Below are 19,561 nucleotides of genomic sequence, written 5' to 3' on the forward strand. Positions count from 1 at the left end.
TGCATGACTGTCAGTGGCCAATGTCTTGTTTGCCCTCATCATCCTCTGCTGTGCATGCTGTAAGTGAGACTGTATTGAGTGTGATCAGCTCTCTCTTTGCTGTTTTATTATAGACTCAGAAAGGAAGTAGACGATTCAAGAGGCTGGAGAATAAAAATGGGATATTTACCTTACAAGTAAGTGTGTTACCCAGTGTTATTTTCATTACCATGGTGCTGGTTGTCATTCGTTTTCTCCTCCCCTTAATGAGGGATTTTCTTATTGGAAATCTGTTTCTCAAATAGACACCAGAAATACTCAGCAAGTCACTTGGCATCACTGGAGAGAGACATTGCTAGTTTTATGGCTTCTCCAGGTTTTACTTTGCCACCATTTTCTAATTGCTTGTACGATCTGTTTGTAAGTATGATTTAGGAAACACTCTATTCCCTCTTGGTAAGCTGAGCCCTCTACCTTCCACCCTCACCCATTCCCCCTCATTTTTATCCCCATCCTCTCAATAAAAATCTCTAGGGGACATCATGTTGCATTCTGCAAATCAGAGAACACTCTTTTGATCCCACTGTACATCCTATCCCTTATTTTCATTTCTAACCCATGTTAGAAGGCTGCCTCCAGTATTTTGTTAATGCAGATCTGATCAGTCCTGATCTTATGTGAAAAGACCTCGACATTACCTCATAATTCTTCCTCAGTGTGTAATCAGTGGCTAGTTGCTGGAGGAAAATGTATAGTTCCACTCTCCAGAAGTGGCCCCAAGGATCAGGGAAAGCCCTTTTGTATCCACAACGATAATTCAGTTATATGAGAGGACCACGCTGTAACCACGCGCAGGCGCCTAAACTATCTTAATGGCTCTGCTGAAGCTGAGTTTACCAAAACTATCAAAGTACTACATTTCAGGAATATTCAATGAAATGAACCTTTTTTAAAAAAACGTATTTAATCAGTATTTTTGTGCACTTCAAAACAAAATGCCAAAGTCTAAAGCTGTGAACAGCAGAACAGTGAAACAGCTGGTAGAGCTGCTGCCTCATGGCTTCAGTGACTCAAGTCAAATCACGATCTCTGGTTCTGTCTGCTTGGAATTTGCACATTCTCTCTGACCAATTTAGTCGATAGCTGAGCATTCAGCTGAGCTTTGCCGCAACGTTTCAGTGATACTCTCGATTGTTGAGTAGCCTGTTGACATACAAAGACTCAGGATGGCTAATCCATTGACATACCTAGGGGATTAGTAGAGGAAAGGTATAAAGCTAAATCATCAGGTTCTGGGAAATAAGAAGGATGTTGCCTGGATTGGGGAGCATGCCTTGTGACAGGGGTCCCCAAACTTTTTTGCACCGCGGACCGGTTTAATATTGACAATATTCTTGCGGACTGGCCGACCGGGGCGGGGGGTGGGTGGGGTGTTAATCACAACGGAATATAGGTGATAAGTCAACTATAAGTCACTTATCAGTGGCTAATACACTCAATTTTGTTTCTAAAAGGGTTTATCTAACAAATTTAATATTGAACACACAGCACATATTTTCCTCGCTTGAGTGATAAGTCAATTATAAGTCATAAGGGGGTTCCTTATGTCCAGTCTATTCCGCAATTTAGTTTTCGTTGCATTCATTGCAGAAAGCTCTGCTTTGCAGAGATATGATGTTGGAAATGGAAACAATGTTTTCAGTGCTTTCATGGCTGTCTCGGGATATTCAGCCTTGACTTTGATCCAGAATGCCGGCAGAGATGTTATGTCAAACATACTTTTCAGCCCACGGTCATTTGCACACTCGAGGAGTTGATCTTCTTCCCGCGCTGATGTGGATGATTCACCGGGGACATTCACAAATGGGTCACGGACCCATTCCTTTGCACACCTTGGGTCATTTGCAGTTGGGAAGTAATGCTTGAATTCTGTTAACAGTGAAGATAGGGTGATCGCGCACCAGCTGTGAGCCTCAGTCTCTCCCAAATTCCCAGCTAATGTTAGGAACATGTCAAATATGCTCCTGTCAAATCGCCGTCCCCACAGTTCCAGTTTGGCTGTAAAAGCAGACACTTTATCTGCCAACTAAAAGACAGTTGTCATTCTCCCCTGAAGTGACAAACTGAGTTCATTGAGCAGGTTGAAGATGTCACTCAGATAAGCGAGTTTTGGTATCCACTCCTCGTCACTGAAGTGTGCTGCCAGTGGTGACTTTTTTCCTGAAAGAAATCTCTGTAGTTGCTCTCTTAACTCAAAAAAACCCTGGCCAGGGCTCTCCCCCTTGATAGCCACCTGACTTCAGTGTGTGAGAGAAGGCGTTTGTGTTCTGCATCCATTTCCTCGCAAGGCTGCTCAAACAGACGTGAGTTAAGGGCTTTTGCTTTGATGTGATTGATAACTTCAACAACGTCACTCAATACGCTGTTAAGATCAGGTGACATTTTTCGGCTAGCCAGCATTTACCTGTGTGTGACACAGTGTGTAGACTGGCAATCAGGAGCAACCTCTGACTTGGGTAGTGAAACCAGACTCATTAAGCCGTTCCAACAGCTGTGCTTCGATGTCCTCTGCTATGTCATCGATTCTCCTTGAAACTGTGGTAGCTGAAAGAGAAACCTGTGCCATCTTGTTAGCTGCAGCTTCTCCCAGCCGTTCACGGCACATGTCCTTGGCAGCAAGCAGAATCAGTTCTTCACCAACAGTGAAAGGCTTCTTAGCCTTAGCAATACGGCTAGCCACTAAGTACAACGCTTTCAGAACAGCAGCATTTGTGGAGGTGGTGGCTCTCAGCACTTGTTTCTGTCCTGCTTGCTCACGTTTTTTCTGCTCAAAACACTCAACGGGTTTGTCTTTAAGTGCAGGGTGCTTGGACTCAGCGGCCAAAGCAGTTTTGAGGGCTTCGTTGCCTTATTAGACAGCTTGTCTCCACATATCACACACGGGGGCTTGGAGCGTGTGAGTCACCGGTCGCAATAAAGCCATATTTTATGTACAACTTGTTACATTTTCTATTGAAGGAAGCTTTCTTTTTTTTTTGCAGTCTCGGCCTCAGCTGTCTCTGCGTTATCATCATCGTCAGGCCTTTTATGTCCCCTACCATCTCTTCCAAAGAAACTCTCAAGCGACATTTGTTTTTTACTCATCGTTTAGTTGTAGGTTAATGACCGACTGATTTTCTCGCGTGGGTAATGACCTCGCGTGTGTTCAAATTCAACAGTGGGCGTGACAGGGAATGAGGAAAAGTGCAGCTGACTCGTATCGTTTCCTCGCTGCCCGGTAGCACATGCTTTGCGGCCCGATACCGGTCCACTGCCCAGTGGTTGGGGACCACTGCCTTATGAGAACAGGTCGAGTGAACTTGGCCTTTTCTCTTGGAGCGACAGAGGATGAAAGGTGACCTGATAGAGGTGTATAAGATGATAAGAGGCATTGATCGTGTGGATAGCCAGAGGCTTTATCCCAGGGCTGAAATGGCTAACAGGCGGTATAGTTTTAAGGTGCTTGGAAGTAGGTAGAGAGTGGATGTCAGGCTAAGTTTTTCACACAGACAGTGGTGGGTGTGTGGAATGCACTGCCAGCAATGGTGGTGGAGGCGGATACAGTAGGGTTTTTTTAAAGAGACCCTTAGATAGGTATGTGGAGCTTAGAAAAATTGAGAGCTATGCGGTAGGGTAATTCTAGGCATTTTCTAGAGTATTTTACATGGTCGGCACAACATTGTGGGCCAAAGGGCCTGTAATGTGCTGTAGATTTCAATGTTTTGTGTTCTAAGAAGAGAATATTAGATGCACAGTGCTATTGAAGGTAGTCTATTTTAGTTTTCACTGAATAGCCCTGTCAAAAATATTAACATACAAACCAAGACACCCTTTCAGTTCAGTTTGTATCACACCAGAAATAAAGTAAAACAACTCAAGGTACAAGTACACAATCATAGGGAGTTTTGCTGCTCTCGGTACCAGGCTATGTATAATCAGGTTTTACTTTGCCTTGCAGATGGAAAAAGAACATCAGCAGCTTCTCCCGAGCTACACAGCACAGCCTTTCCTTGTGCCTGTGACTCACCCAACTGAGTATCCTAATCCCCAGTTAATGGACCACCTCCCCAGCTTCCCTTCCCCCTCCATGTTCCAGGACTCCAAACCTAAAGTGAAAAAAGTTCTGAAGAAAGCCCTGAATGAGAAGTACAGGACTAAGTATCTCAGACTGCGGAAGACTGTAAAAGCTTTGATCTTTGTGAGTATTTGTAATGACTGTTTTGCTGCACAGATTGTGCCATTTTTGTTTGTCATGGGTGGCAGGATGTCTCCACCAAAGGAGGAGTAAGACACTTCTTCCCTTGACTAGCCAGCAAGTCACCCTTGGGCAAAGTGTAATACCTGCTTAGCCTTCCCTGATCAGGGTCCCGTGAAACCATGAGAGCAGGTGGTGGATGGTCGTATGAGTAGCTGGTACATATCACAAGTCCTGGTTATGTGACCACTGATGTCAGGCAGACAACCTCTGATAATGGCTGTTGTCACCCATCTCATAAAGATACTACCCAGAAGAAGGCAATGGCAAACCACTTCTGTTGAAAAAATTTGTCAAGAACAATCATGGTCATTTGATCATGATCACCCACGTCATACAACGGAACATAATGATGACGATAGATTGCCATTCTGATGAGGTTCCAAAGAATTGATAAAACAGGGGGAAGAGAGGAAATTGCAGAAGAAGACATCCTAGCAGATTATAATGTAAACAAAAACCTAGATTTTAAAAAGTGCCTAAGTATACATTTGCTTCAGGCTCATTATATAGATATTACTTCTCCATGTTTGCTTTCTCCCTCAGGCTTCCAGTAGGTACTGTTAGGTTTTGAGTTTTCTTTTCTCTGTTTTATTTCAAGTATGTTTAATCTTTCTGCATGCCTGTGATTCTTTTATTCTCCTCATTCCATCTAGGAGCCACATTGCTGCTACTGCTTCAAATGGAGTATGCTGTAGGGCACTAATGGTGCATTTGGTTCATGTGTAGGAGGAGGAACTAAATAATGTAATCAGTATGCATTTTTATGTCACTACTGTTAATTTTAAGTAATTTGAAGAAACATGTGAGAAATGCAGAACTCTTAAGATAAGAGCAAAAGTGGGGCGCTCTCTTTCGAAGCTCCAATAGCTTTTTGTGCCACCTCTGTATGTTAGCTCCAGAGATGAGATGGGATTCAAAGTGGACAATGCTAATTCAGTTGGCAAGTCAGAAGAATGTTAATTGATTATTGATTGACTTGGTTCAAGCATCTTCTGATACCACCAACAAAACATTGCCAAGATAAGTTGATATTTGGGACATGTATGATTTTAATATAAATATTGCATTTTGCAGTTGCTGGGTTTTTTTTTTGACTGTGAACTGTTGCTTTCTGAGGAGTTGGTTTGCTTCTTCCATTAAACTTTGAAGATGAGAATCCTCTTTGAAGTTCCAGGATCAATCAGGGACTGCATCAAGACATCTTTAGGGTTATGTCCAGTCCTAATGAAGGGTCTCAGCTCGAAATGTTGACTGTTTACTCTTTTCCATAGATGCTGCCTGGCCGGCTGAGTTCCTCTAGTATTTTGTGTGTATTACTACATCTTTAGGGTTCCTCTGTTATCTGTTATAGGCATCTGTTAGTCTCGTGAGACCATGGATTTGCGCCTTGGAAAGTTTCCAGGGTGCAGGCCTGGGCAAGGTTGTGTGGAAGATCAGCAGTTGCCCATGCTGCAAGTCTCCCCTCTCCACGCCACCGATGTTGTCCAAGGGAAGGGCAGTAGGGCCGATATAGCTTGGCACCGGTGTCGTCGCAGAGCAACGTGTGGTTAAGTGCCTTGCTCAAGGACACAACACGCTGCCTCTGCTGAGGCTCGAACCAGTGACCTTCAGATCACTAGACCGATGCCTTAACCACTTGGTGTTATCTGTACACCCATCTATTAGGTAGGTGATGGTGGCTGTATGGTGCATCAACTTCTCCAGGATATTACCGGTAGGAATAAGTAGCAATTAGACCTGTTGCTTTGGCTGGGTCCCAATAAACGCTGGGGGATGTCTCTCTCACTTACAACACTCGAGCAGTTTGAGGTTGGTATGAACTGCAGCAGTCTTGGAGGCTGGCTACTAAGGGTGGCAGGCTACGTGGTGAAGACCTAGATTGGAGGGTCGCTAAATGAAGCATAGGAATACTACAGCCAAAATGTTACAGACCCAAGTCACTGGAATACTGAAATCAATGCACAAAGGACATGGAGGAATTCAGCAGGTCTGGCAGCATCTATGGAGGAATGTGAACAGTTGAAGTTTTGGGTCGAAAACCTTCATTTGGACTGGAAAGAACACTGAAATGGGTTTTAGGTGCATTGACTGTTCTGGGGAAATGTTTCTGCATACCTGCCTGGTGTCACTGTGCATTCCTTAGCAGAAGCAGAAAAGTTTGTTTACAGTTACCTGGTAAACTGCAGACTCTTCAGAGACAAAAGAGGTTAATGTGGAATAGGTTATATTCCTGTTATTTTTAAACAAACTCATGTATTTTTCACATATGTGGTGGTTTACCCCCTCTCACTGGCAGAAAGTGGTATAGCACCTTTCTCATTTTTCATTAGTTAAGTATTAGTACATAACTCATGTGATGTAATTGTTTTACTTATGCAGCCTATTAACTAGTTAATCTATATCTAAGGCATTTCTTATTTATAAAAATGATGGATTTTTAAGAGGCGCCATCTTTATTCCTTTTGTCTTCACATTCATATCTTGCTTTTAACATCAAAGAAGAGAAAATCTGCAGATGCTGGAAATCCAAGCAACACACACAAATGCTGGAGGATCTCAACAGGCCAGGCAGCATCTATGGAAAAAAAGTACAGTTGACATTTCAGGCTGGGACCCTTCGGCACAACTAGCTCTTCTTGGAGCTTGCTAGCAGGGCATTGTTGATGGCTTTGCTGAAGTCCAAACAGTTAACTTCCACTGCAGTACCCTTATCTAGTCATGGGGGATTACATTATGCAGGTAGAGTGGGAAAATCAAGTTGGTGTGAATTCCCAGGAGAGGAAATTTGTAGAATGCTTATGAGATGGCTTTTTAGAGCAGCTTGTGGTTGAGCCCTCTAGGGAAAAGACAATTCTGGATTAGATGTTGTGTAATGAACCAGATTTGATTAGGGAGCTAATGGTAAAATGACCCTTGGGCAATGATTATAATATGATAGAATTCACCCTGCAGTTTGAGAAGAAGATGATGCAGTAGAGTATTACAGAAGAGTAAAAGGAATTACTGTAATATAATGTAATAGAAATTCTATTACAGTAGAGTAAAAGGAACTACAGAGGCATGAAAGAGGAGCTGGCCAAAGTTGATTGGAAAGGGACACTAGCAGGGATGACGGCAGAACAGCAAAAGCTGGAGTTTCTCTTAGCAATTCAGAACACATAGGATAAATGCATCCAAAAGATGAAGTAGTATTCTGAAGGGAGGATGAGGCAACTAAATAGCCATACAAAGAGAAAAGATGGAATATGTAGGTAATCTAGCCAATAATATAAAAGAGCCAAAAGTTTTTTCAGATACAGTATATAAAGAGTAAAAGGGAGGCTAGAGTGGATATTGGTCCACCGCAAAATGACACTGGAGAGGACAAAGAAGTGGCAGACAAACTTAATAAATATTTTGCGCCAGTCTTCACTCTGGAAAACACGAGTAGTATTCCAGAAATTCACGAGTGTCGGGAGACAGAATTGAGTGTCATTGCTATAACCAAGGAGAAGGTGCTTGGAAAGCTGAAAGGTCTGAAGGTAGTAAGTCACCTGAACCAGATGGATTACACTCCAGATTTCTGAAGGAGGTAGCTGAAGAGATTGTGGAGCATTAGTAATGAATGTTTAAGAATCACTAGAATCTGGAATGATCCTAGAGGATTGGGAAATTGCACATCACTCCACATTAGTGACGTTACACGGGTCGGTGTTGCCACCACTTCTTTTCACATTATATGTCACCAATTTGGACGACGGAATTGATGGCTTTGTGGCCAAGTTTACAGATAATACAAAAGATAGGCGAAGAGTCAGGTAATGTTCAGGAATCAGGAGTTCGCAGAAGGACTTGGACGGATTGGGAGAATAGGCAAAGAAGTGGCAGATGGAATGTTGTGTAGAGAAGTGTATGGTCATGCACCTTGTCTCTCATTCGCTGCTGCCAGAGAACGGTGTCTACGTGTGATGGTCTCTCTCCTTTGTTGCTGTCGGAGAGTGGTACCAGCCGTTTGTGGATTGGACTGTAGTTCCTGGTTGGTCCCTTTTCTGTTGATATTGTGCTATTTTGGGTGACATTGAATTGGGGTGGCCTGCAAATGTTGAACACTGAGCTGAATTGAATATGGACTTTTCAATTTTGTGTTTTATATTTTGTGTTTTTGCTTGTTCTTTCTTGTTACCTTTTGTGTGGGGGGGGGTTGATGTTCTTGTTGCCATTTGTGTGACTTGTTTTATTCTCGTGTGGGGGAGGTTGATGTTTCTTTGAACTGGTTTCGTGGTTTTCTTTGCTTCATGGCTGTCTGTGGGGAAGATGAATCTCGGTTGTACACTGCATACATATTTTGATAATAAATGTACTTTAATTCCTTTGTATCCATTAATCCTTTGGTGGAAGGAATATAGGTGTAGATCATTTTCTAAACGGGGAGAAAATTCAGATATCAGTGGTGCATAGGGACTTGGGAGTCCTTGTGCAGGATTCTCTGAAGGTTAACTTGCAGGTTGAGAGTCAGTGGTAAGGAAGGCAAATGCAATATTAGCATTCATTTTGCAAGGACTGGAAAATAAGAACAAAGATGTACATCAGACCGCACTTGGAGTATTGAGAGCAGTTTTGAGCCCCTTATTTAAGACAAGATGTGCTGGCATTGGAGAAGGTCCAGAGGAGGTTCACAGGAATGGTTTTGAGAATGAAAAGGTTAATGTATGAGGTGAGTCTGGGCCTGCAGTCACTGGAGTTTACAAAAATAAGGTGGGGGGGATCTCATTGAGTCCTATGGAATATTGAAAGCCCTAAATAGAGTGGTTGTGGAGAGGATGTTTTCTATACTGGGTGAGTCTAGGACTAGAGGCACAGCCTCGGAAGGAGGTACATCCATTCAGAACAGAGATGAGTGATGAATCTGTGGAATTCATTGCCCTGGATGGTCACGGAGGCCAAGTTATTTATACTTAAAGCAGAGTTTGATTCTTGATTAGTCAGGGTATTAGAGGTTATGAGGAGAAGTCAGGAGATGGGGTTGATAAATTAGCCACAATGGAATGATGGAGCACATTTGATGGACTGAGTAGCCTAATTCTGCTCTTATGCCTTGTGGTCTAATGGTCTTCCCACAAACAAAGCCATGTTGGCTCTTTCTGATCAGATTCTTGTCTATCTAAATTCTGGTAGATCCTGTCCCTCATAATTTCCTGTAGCAATTTCCCCACTTCTGATGACAAGCTGACTGGCCTGTAGTTCCTTGGCTTGTTCTTCAAGCTTCAACATTGTTTAATGTAATTTCCTGTACACAAGTGTAAAGGAGAATGAAATAATTGTTACTCTGAATCTGATGCAGCACAGAAGAAGAACAATAAGATAAAAAACACAAAAATAAAAAAGCACAGTAAATATAAATACATAAATGCGTCCTGCCGAAGGTTTTTGGCCCGAAATGTTGACTGTATTCTTTTCCTAGATGCTGCCTGGCCTGCTGAGTTCCCCTATCTATAGATATCCAAAAGTGCACAACCTCACAAACCAGGATTTAATTGCATCTGTCGTTGTCTTGATCAAGAGCATCCTGTAGGCCAGACAATTCTCCTCACTATCAACAGCAGCACCAACTTTTTTGTGCCATCTCCAACTTACTAATCATACTACCTGCATTCATATCTAAACCATTAATGTAAATGGCAAACATTAAGGGTCTCAGTACAGATGCTTGTGATACGCCACTGGTGACAAGCTTCCAATCACATAAGCAATCCTTCACCATCAGCATCTTGTCACCAACATTACCAAATGCTTGTAAGTGTGGCCACCACTATGACTTTTGCAGAGGTAGATGAAGGCTTTGCAAATACCCTCAGTTTTGGAGGCTGTGGGAGTCACTATGTGGTTTGCTCTTTCTTATTTGTATCTCAGTAACATGGCTATCAGGGCATGCACCAGGCAGTGTAACTAGGGATAGTGAAGGTGATGGTAAATGGAAGAGAAAAAGTTCTCTGATCGGAGTTTTTCAATTCTATGGCCTCTTGTTACCATCATTGCTTTCAGATTCCTTCTTCCTTGCTGGCAAAGAGGTATTCTTCCTTTTGCTGCTAGTCATTTGAGTGCTTGTGACCATAGCTAGGGTATATCCCATCATATTCAAGATTCCATTCTAATGTGATTGCTGCATTCACTGTGTTGTGATGATGACCAGTGTCTTCATTAACTTGCTCGTCCTGACAAACACCTCTGACATGGTTTCTTTCATACCTGAGGCAGGCTCCATCACTCTCCACAGTTTGCAAATTTGGGTTCTGCCCCAGAGGTCTTTTAGCAGTTTTCCCAGTACAGCTGTACCAAGTGGATGAGCTTGGATGGTCGTGCACTTTGAGCTAGTGCTCCTATTTCCACCCTGATACTCCCACTCACTTGGATTCCTGGGGTGCTGTGAAAGGTGATGTATAACTATCTGATGGAAGGAACGCAGTAGTTCTGTGATGCATGACTTCTCAAGGAGCTGTCGTTGTTGTCATTGGTGTCACGTTACATGGTGGTGAAGGCATCTGGGAAATAGAAGATGCCAGTTAGAATTCTGAAGGTAGGAACCTTAATTTGTGACTGAGTTTTCGGATGAGTGAACGCATGAGAAGCATTTTGTCAAGATAAATGAACTTCTGTCAACAAGATCCTCTGATTAAAAATACATGCCAGCACCAATTACATAGGCACCAATCTTCCTACTTCATAATCTTTGAGTTACCCTCAGGTCGATCTCTTCAGTAGATGTAAAAGACAGTTTAACAAAAGAAGCAAGGAAGGTGGTGAGGAAAACTATTGATTGGAGAGCAGTTGTCATCTAGATCCATTGCCTGGTAACAAGATCAGTCAGTGCCCTCCAAAGGGAACTGGAATGGCTGTGGTGAGGGAATAATTTGTAGACCATGGGCAAACAGCAGGAAAGTGGGAGATTGGAATAGCTGAGTAAGGAGCTGGCGATGTCTGCACTGGCAGAACAGCTGCTGGCCACGGCAGACAATTCTGTGATTTGTTATCTTTTAACTGGACCGTGAGGGATGAGACTTAATTTTGTGAATGGAAAAGAGTAAAGTATATTTGATCATGTTCTGGTGCTTCTATCATGTTTAAATACAGCCATTCACCAGTTGTAAGTCTCCATTTGTAAGGTGCGTATACGGAGTTCATTTGTGAAGACAGGAGCTGTGTGGCGTTACCTGTCATATCCCAGGACCTTTGGGCTTAATGCATTGCTGGAGTTAATAAGGAATGAAGTAGCAGTGTCTGATTATGGGTGTGATAACTCTGTTTCAGGAGAATGCTGCTCTGTGTGATGAAATCGCTTACATGGAACTGAAGTTTTTCCGAACTAAAGAGGAAAGAAGGTAGGGAATATTGTTAGATGCCAGTACCTCAGAGTTGTATCTCAGCTGGTTAGTGCTGTGACTTGTACATAGGCTATTCAGCTTGTTTTCTATTTTGCTGCAGTTTGTGTCCTTGTAACAAAGAAGGAGACTGTTCATACCCTCAAGTCTATGCTGACTGCTGCAGCAATACTATCAGTTACTTCCCCATACTTTATTTTCTTGTAGTCTATTCTCTGTCACATGCCCATTTGCTCCCCCAGTATTTCTCCTACATCCCACTTACATTCTGGCCAAATAACCTACCTAGCTGAACGTCTTTGGAATGTGGAAGGGAACCACCGTACCCAGGGAAACCTATGCTTAGAGTATGGAAACTCCACACAGATAACACTAGAGGTTAGGATTAAATCTGGCCTGTTGGAGCTATGCCCATGTGATGCCCTGTACTGGCATTAAACTGTTCCCCTGAAAGCTGTGAGCTTGTAACTTTGCAAGTGATCAAGCTCAGATATTGTAAACCCATCAGCATTCAGCTACCAAGCAAGAAGTAGTAAACACAAGCTAAAATATTGCTGACTAAATGTATGTATCTGCTGTACATAATTGGACAGTGTAAACAGACTCTATATAAGCACACAACCCAAATTTGTATTAAATAATTTGTATTAAATTTGTTTAAGTGTATGGCCTTGAAGATGTTCTTGAATAATTCCAGTGTTATAATCCTAGCAATGCCTTGGGCAAACTAGAGACTTGAATTCACATTTTATTCTGGATCCAAGGTCACTGCATAGTCCTGACGAAGGGTCTCGGCCTGAAACGTCGACTGCACCTCTTCCTACAGATGCTGCCTGGCCTGCTGCGTTCACCAGCAACTTTGATGTGTGTTGCTTGAATTTCCAGCATCTGCAGAATTCCTGTTGTTATAGTCTGTATTTGTTGCTTATCCCTAATTGTACTTGAGAAGATCAAGTTAACAAATTGCATGTCACATGCCGGTGATAATAAATCTGATTCTGATTCATGGTGGGCTATGTTGTCCTATTGAAGACAATACTGCCTAAATACCAAGAGTTCCAAACTTAATCCCAAACACACTGAAGGTCTTGTGCCTTATTTCTGTCAGAATGGTATACAGCTTGGAGGAGAACCTATAGATGCAGATGCTCCCAACTGCAAAAACAAACTGGAATCCACCATTATGTGTGTTTGGTCATTTTATGACCTAGTGCATTGCACACAGCTCTTTGAAGGGGAGTTAATGTATGATAAATGTAAGGAGATTCTTTAAGGATATAACCTGTCAGGTAGAAAATGGGAAACCAATGACTGTAGTGTACTGCATCAAAAATGCTTTGGATATGATGCCACAAAAGAGGTGCAAGCCTAATGTGTAGGCTCTTTATATTAAGGGGTTGTAGCAAGGAAGGAGTATTAATTAGCCAAGTGAAAGAATAGATTTGATAAAGCAGAAATAAGCTGGATGAGAAATTAATTGTTGAATTCTGGTGTTCAAGGGCATCTCAACGACCCTGATACCTTTCTGCATTTTTTGGACATGCAGGCACAGCAAGCAATTAGGAGGGCAAATGGAATGTTGTCCTTTAAGGATTATAAGTTTACACTAAAATTGTACAGTGAGCTGGTGAGACCACTCCTGAGGTACTATGCAGTGTTTCAATTTTTCCATTTAGGAAAATACATGCTCTGGTGGCGTACGGTAAAATAAATTCAATGACCTTTACAATTTTACACCAAAGCATCAACAAAAATAATCAATGCCAAGTGGCCAATTGTATACAGTCATTCAGCACAGAAGTAGACCCTTTTGGCCCAACATGTCTATGCCAACCATCAAATACCCATCTGTTCTAATCCCATTGGCCAGAACTTGATCCACAGCTGTCATTGCCTTGATGATTCAAGTGCTTATCAAGGTGATTCTTAAATGTCAATAGAGTACCTGTCTCCTCCACTTTCTTAGACAGTGTGTTCCAGATTGCAACCACCCTCTAAATGGGGGGGGGGGGGGAATTCTTGTTTCCCTGTAAATTTTTTGTTCTTTACCTGAAATCTGTGTCCTTTTATCTTGGACACACCTACCATGGGGAAAACTTATGAACAATCTACCGTATCTATCGCATTTTATAGTGGATAAGATGGCAAAGGAAATGAGAAATTGAAGTACAAGATTCCATAAGTAAAAAGGAGTACGCAACGTCTCAGGAAGCTTAACGGTGGATGAATTCCCAGGGCTAGTTGAGATTGTTGCAGGCTGCTGTGGGAGGAGAGGGAAGCGGTAGCTTAGTCTCTTGTTGAGGTTTTTATATCTTTGATTACCTCACTTATGGTATCAAAAGACTGAAATATGGTGAATGCGATTCCCATTTTCAAGGGGGGCAGCAAAGAAAAGCCTGGTAGTTATTGACCTGTGGGCACTTCATCAGTAGGTAAGGTATTAGAGAAACAAGCTGTTGAGAGACAGATTAATGATCATTTGGAAAGATGAGATAGCCAGCATGACTTTGTCAAGTGCAGATCCTGTCTGATCAAACTGAATTTTTTGAAGAGGAAACCGTATTGACAAGGGCTTGTCAGTAGATGTGGCTTGCGTGGACTTCAGTAAGGCCTTCAGCAAAGTCCAGCAGTTAGGACCCTTGAGATCTGATGCAGGTTCACAAATTGTGTCCAAAATTGGTCAAGCAATAAGGTTGCTTCATTAGTCAAGGCATTGAGGAGCAGGGTTCTATCTCTGCTCACCCACCATGATGTGAAGGTGCAGAGAGGATTCATTAGAGTGTTGCCTGGGATGGACAGTCATGAGGAGAGGTTTGGTCTATCTTCCCTGGAGCAGAGGAGTTTGAGGGTAGAGGGACCCTTTCACCCAGAGAGTGGTGAGCACCTGGAACACACTGCCTGAGAATGGTAGAAACAGAATTATTTAAGAAGTGCCTGGATAAGCACTTGAACCATCAACTCATAGAAGACTCTGAGCCATGTGCTGGAAGACCAGGTTAATACAGGTGGGTGTCCAGTGGTTGTGATTGATGTGGTGAGCCAGATAGCTTGTTTTCATGCTGTATGTCTCGGGCTGTATAATTTTTGTCACCTCTTTTAGGTCCTCCCTTAACCTCCTCTGTCTAAGGAAAGCAAACTTAGCCTTACAGTTCCATCCCAGGCAACATCCTAGAAGAGTCTACTCTGCACTCCCTCCAGTGCAATCGTGCCCTTCCTAATAGTTGTGGTGACCAATACTGCATACAATCTGCTGGATGTGACCTCCCAGTGTTTTAGAAATGCTACTATCACCTCCTTGCTCTTGTGTCTGTGCCCAGCTAATAAAGGCCAACATCTTGTTTGTATTCACTCAATCTAAAAGAGCCTCTGCTATCTGTAATCTTTGGATTTGCATGTAGTTTCTCCTCAAATCTCCCTCGGGCCTTACAGTGGGACACAGTTGAATACATGAGCAGGAGTAAGCCCTAAGGTCGGTCAAACACGCCGCACCATTCAATATAATCACACTGATCTTTGCTGGCCTCAATTTTACTTCTGTGCCAGTTCCTCAATTCCTCAGCCTTTCAGATATTTATCTATCTGTGAAATACAGGTAATGATCTGGACAGCAACTCGTTTTGTTTCCTTGTTCATGAGTCCCACTGGTGATAATGATGGTCAAATTAAACATGAAGTGCCAAAGTGTTTGTCTCAGTGCCATATTACTGTATATAACAGGCCACTTGCCACTGAGTTATTAAACTTTGGTCTAAAGTTTTAGTGAATTGATTATTTTTTCAGTACGATGTTTTCATCAAAACATTGGAGTTTTAAAAAAAAATTATACTTAATGAATTAAGATTGGAAGTGGAAAATGTATCAAAGGAGCTTTCTCAAGCACTTCCATCTCTGCAGCTAGCAGAATTTGTAGTTTACCATTTTTTAGCTCTGAATTGATTCTGATTCTTTTACAGATGTATAAAGGAGATATTATAATTGATAATAAAAGAGGTAGTTACATCCTTTTCTTTATTTATCTGTGCCTTAGGTTTCTGTTAAAGAAGTTGTTGCAGCACCAGAGCTTCTGTGATGGCGCAGACCTGACAGGGAGTGCTGGCACCATACTTGCCCCCACCATGTACAGTGTACCCACAGGAAGCAGCCAAGTGGCAGGAGTTTCAAGCCTTCCCACAACACCAGTCGCCAGCACTTCAGCTGGAGAGGAGGCTTTGGGGAAAAAGTCAAAGAAAGACAAGAGGGACAAAGGAAAAGATAACGGCAAAGACGATGGCAAGTATTTGGGTAAACTCGATGCACTGCAGGAGTGATCAGTGTACTTGTTCAATGCACTATGGTGCCATAAGGTCAGTGTTAAAAAGCTTGACTTGTGTTTGATATTACAGTGCTGATGCAGTTATTAACTTCCATCAGAGCATTGGTATCACCATGGGTTGCCTAACTAGCATATCGTTTATTAACTCGAGTGACTGTTTTTTGTCAGTACTCCTTGCTATGTTAAAGGTGGAACAAATTTGAAGAGGTTCTGATACAGGGTTACTTAATGTCCCTATAATGTTAACTCTGGTTTTTCTCTCTCCACAGATGCTGCCTGACCTGATGAGCATCTCCATTATTACCTGTTTTTATTCGAGGAGGGAAATATTGACAGATGCAGGGCGGCATGTCCAAGACTAGAGGTTAGGCTGATCTACGCAGATGATGGAAATGAGATTTGGAAAGTGATGATTAAAAGTAAAGGGCAGGTGTCAGTTAAATGTTGCTTTAAATCTGTAGAAATCTTGGATATATTTGCTGAACTAGTCTGATAAAACTTCACTATTTCCCAGTTTTATGGTGTTAGAGTGATTATCAGCATCAATAGAGAAACATTGGAGGAAATACATTCAGTATTCCCACTACTTGAGTGCAGAGACCCCAGTTATCCCCATTTCCTTCCTCCAGTGAACTTGCTGACTACTTGGTTCTTGAATTTTACCAACCCCTGAATCCCTGTATGTATCCAAGATCTCGTGTAATTTTTTTTTATATAAATGAGGCAGGATACAGATGGAGTCCAAGTCCTACATTATGAAAACTGATCCTTTGACCATTTGGCACCTATTTTATACAAACATCATTGTCTTCTCCACATTCCCACAAAATTAACCTCCCAGATTCAACCACTTCCTACACACCAAGAGTCATTCAAAGTGGCCTATTAACCTACCAATCACTGTGGGATGTGAGAAGGAAAGGAATTATCCAGGAAGAACTGATGTTCACAGCAATGATGTGCAGGCTGCACACAAGCAGCATTAGAATTGAACCTGGGTCATTGGAACTGTAATGCAGCAGCTTTACCAGCGGTGCACTCGATATCAAGGCCACGGTGTACCGGCCATGGGAATATTTGAGAGAGCTTTACTCTGTGTCCTCGCCAAGATGAACTGGCCAAAATGCATTTATGGAGCAACGTATAGAGTGCTTTACTTAAATTGTGTGCACCCTATCTGACCTGACCTGGGAGAGTTTATTGAGTAGAGGGAACTCTGTCCTGTGCAATGCAGGTCAGGCGTAATGCAGGAGTGTTTTGTAGGACAGTTTGGAGAGAGCTTGACTTTGTATCAAACCTAAGCTGTATCTGTCCTGGAAGAGTTTGATGGAATAGTGCAGGAGTTCTGGAGTGCTGACACCATCAGAAAATGAATACCAGCTCTCCATCAAGAAAATATTTATCAATGTTTGTCTCTTGTCGCAGACTAAATCAATTTTGTTTAAAGTAGGTATTGTGGTTTTTACTTCCAGAGAACTTCTCAGCAGTGTTTGGATTAACAAAGGGGTTAAACTGTACAACTATAACATTTTGTTAATATAAACTTGATAGAATATTTTGAATTTATGTAAATATGCATTTGTTATTAAATTTTGTCTGTTTGAACCAAACTGTGAGACTTAAATCTTTGCTTATCTCAGGTTAGAACAGTAAGTTCCTGCATTGGCAAGAATATAAAAGCTGTACTCTAGTTTGATTTTAAAATATACATTTTAATATATAATATGCAATAGTTTCTCTCGAAGTAACAGTTAACATTTATTTTTAAATAAATTTATTGTATATCACTGCTATTTATTCCTGTATTCATCTGTTCAATAAATTCATGTGGCACTTGAAGCAAAATAAAACACGTCTGGTCTGGTAATGTTTTGCAAATTTGTGGAGGGCATGCATAGACTTCTATCAATAAAGGAAAGCTAAGAAGTTTAAGAAATCTGAAGGTTTATTTTATTATCACAGAAACACTTGAGATGCATCTGAAATTTCTTGTGGAGGCAATAATCAACAGATGTATCAAAAACAGCTTCAGCTCCTCACATGTGAAAAGGGTATTGCTTCCCCTATCTCAGCTGTTACTTCCAGATAACAAATCTGGGAATATCTTTCTTGAAATTCAACCAGTTGCTTGATTATTGAGTCAAATTCTCCAAGTCCACACAGTCCATCGTTTGTTGTCAAGATGAAGGTACCAGAGCTCAAGGAATGTCATAGTTGTGAGAGCATCAGCTGAGAAAATTTCTGAAAGTACAAATGGGCCTGGAGATCCTCATACTAATGCTGCGTCTTTCTGCACAGATTCACAACGGTTCTGACACCAAACCAGACCAACATGTTGATTTTCCAGCAGCTGAAAAATGCCCGATAATGTTGGTCTAATTTAAATATCTTCTCCAGCGTAAACTACTCCTCTCCACACTTAAGATGACAGCTACAGCGTGTGGTGTGATGTGAGATATTCATCCACATCTTGTGCATTAACAATTTTTCAGAATATTAAGAGATCACTCTTGTTCCACCATTCTATTACATCACAGGTTAATCTGTAACTTGAAGGTCTGTAATAATGGGAAATAGTGTTCCTCGATGATAAGTGCTGGTACTATGTTCATTGCTCACAAGTTGTTGTGGTTCTGACATTGCAAGTACAGTTTTGAAAGTTGTAAATGATGTCAAAGTATGGTTAACAAAGGTGAATTCTGACAAGGTACAGGAAGTTTTATAGAATGGGGTGTTATTGACAAAGGAACAAAATAGACAAATGCAACAGAGTTTAAAGTAGATAGGAAAAAATGAGAGGCTGCCTGCTAGGTCTAAAGCAGACTAAAGTCATTAAACGCAGGCTAAGGCTGCAGGGAAAAAAAGGCAAGCCAAAGATCTGTACATATTTGTACAGATCCCTGCTGATCTACACATATTCGTCAGAGGTCAAAATTGAAGAGTAATATTAAAGCTGTAAAGGCCATATTCAGACTACATGTATTTATTTTTAATTATTTAGAGATACAGCACAGAACAGGCCCTTCCAGCCCAGCGAGCCGAACCATCCAGCAACTTAACTATTTAATAGGGCAATACTGCAAAAAATTAACCTATTAACCATTATGTTTTTGGAATATGGGAGGAAAGTGGAGCGCCCGGAGGCAGCGTCAGAACTGAATTCCGGTGCCCTGAGCTGTAATAGCGTTGTGCTAATTGTTATGCTACCTTGGCACCCCACCATGGTAGGGATAAGTACAGCCTGGCCTGCTGCTACAGATAACTTTTATTAGTGTGATATCATCATTATGGTTGCATCCAAGGGGAAAGATGGAAGAGGCTGAGGGATTTTATGGAGGGGATCCAGGGAGGGTTAGCTAACTGCATGTAGAATTGGCCCAGTTGTAGGAAGCAGAATATGGTAGCAGGTTCTTTTTCAGACTCAAGGTCTGTGATCTATAGTGTTCCATGGTGCCCGTTGTTTGGCACTTAGGTGAGAATGTACAAGCATAAGTAAGTTTGCAGATGACATTAAAGTATGTGGTATATAAAGTAAAGATGGTTACCAGAAATTAAAGAGTTATCTTGATTAGCTGGGTAAGTGGGCCAAGGAATGGCAAATAATGTTCAATATAGTTG

The 19,561-nt window shown here is 41.8% G+C and overlaps 1 protein-coding gene across 3 annotated transcripts in view; it reads left to right on the plus strand.

Annotated features, from left to right (window-relative positions):
• The window catches only part of tbrg1 (transforming growth factor beta regulator 1), a 52,876-nt gene extending 35,098 nt beyond the window's left edge, over positions 1-17,778 (plus strand). For all 3 annotated transcript variants that reach the window (XM_072282386.1, XM_072282388.1, XM_072282389.1), the window contains exons 6-10: positions 114-176; positions 3,977-4,216; positions 11,561-11,631; positions 15,659-15,900; positions 16,213-17,778. In XM_072282386.1, the coding sequence (XP_072138487.1) occupies positions 114-176; positions 3,977-4,216; positions 11,561-11,631; positions 15,659-15,900; positions 16,213-16,223 (627 nt within the window). In that variant the 3' untranslated portion in view covers positions 16,224-17,778. The remainder of the gene's footprint in view (positions 1-113; positions 177-3,976; positions 4,217-11,560; positions 11,632-15,658; positions 15,901-16,212) is intronic.
• The last annotated feature ends 1,783 nt before the right edge of the window (positions 17,779-19,561 follow it).

The sequence above is a fragment of the Mobula birostris genome, chromosome 18, assembly GCF_030028105.1.
Source record: "Mobula birostris isolate sMobBir1 chromosome 18, sMobBir1.hap1, whole genome shotgun sequence".
Taxonomy (NCBI): Eukaryota; Metazoa; Chordata; class Chondrichthyes; order Myliobatiformes; family Myliobatidae; genus Mobula; species Mobula birostris.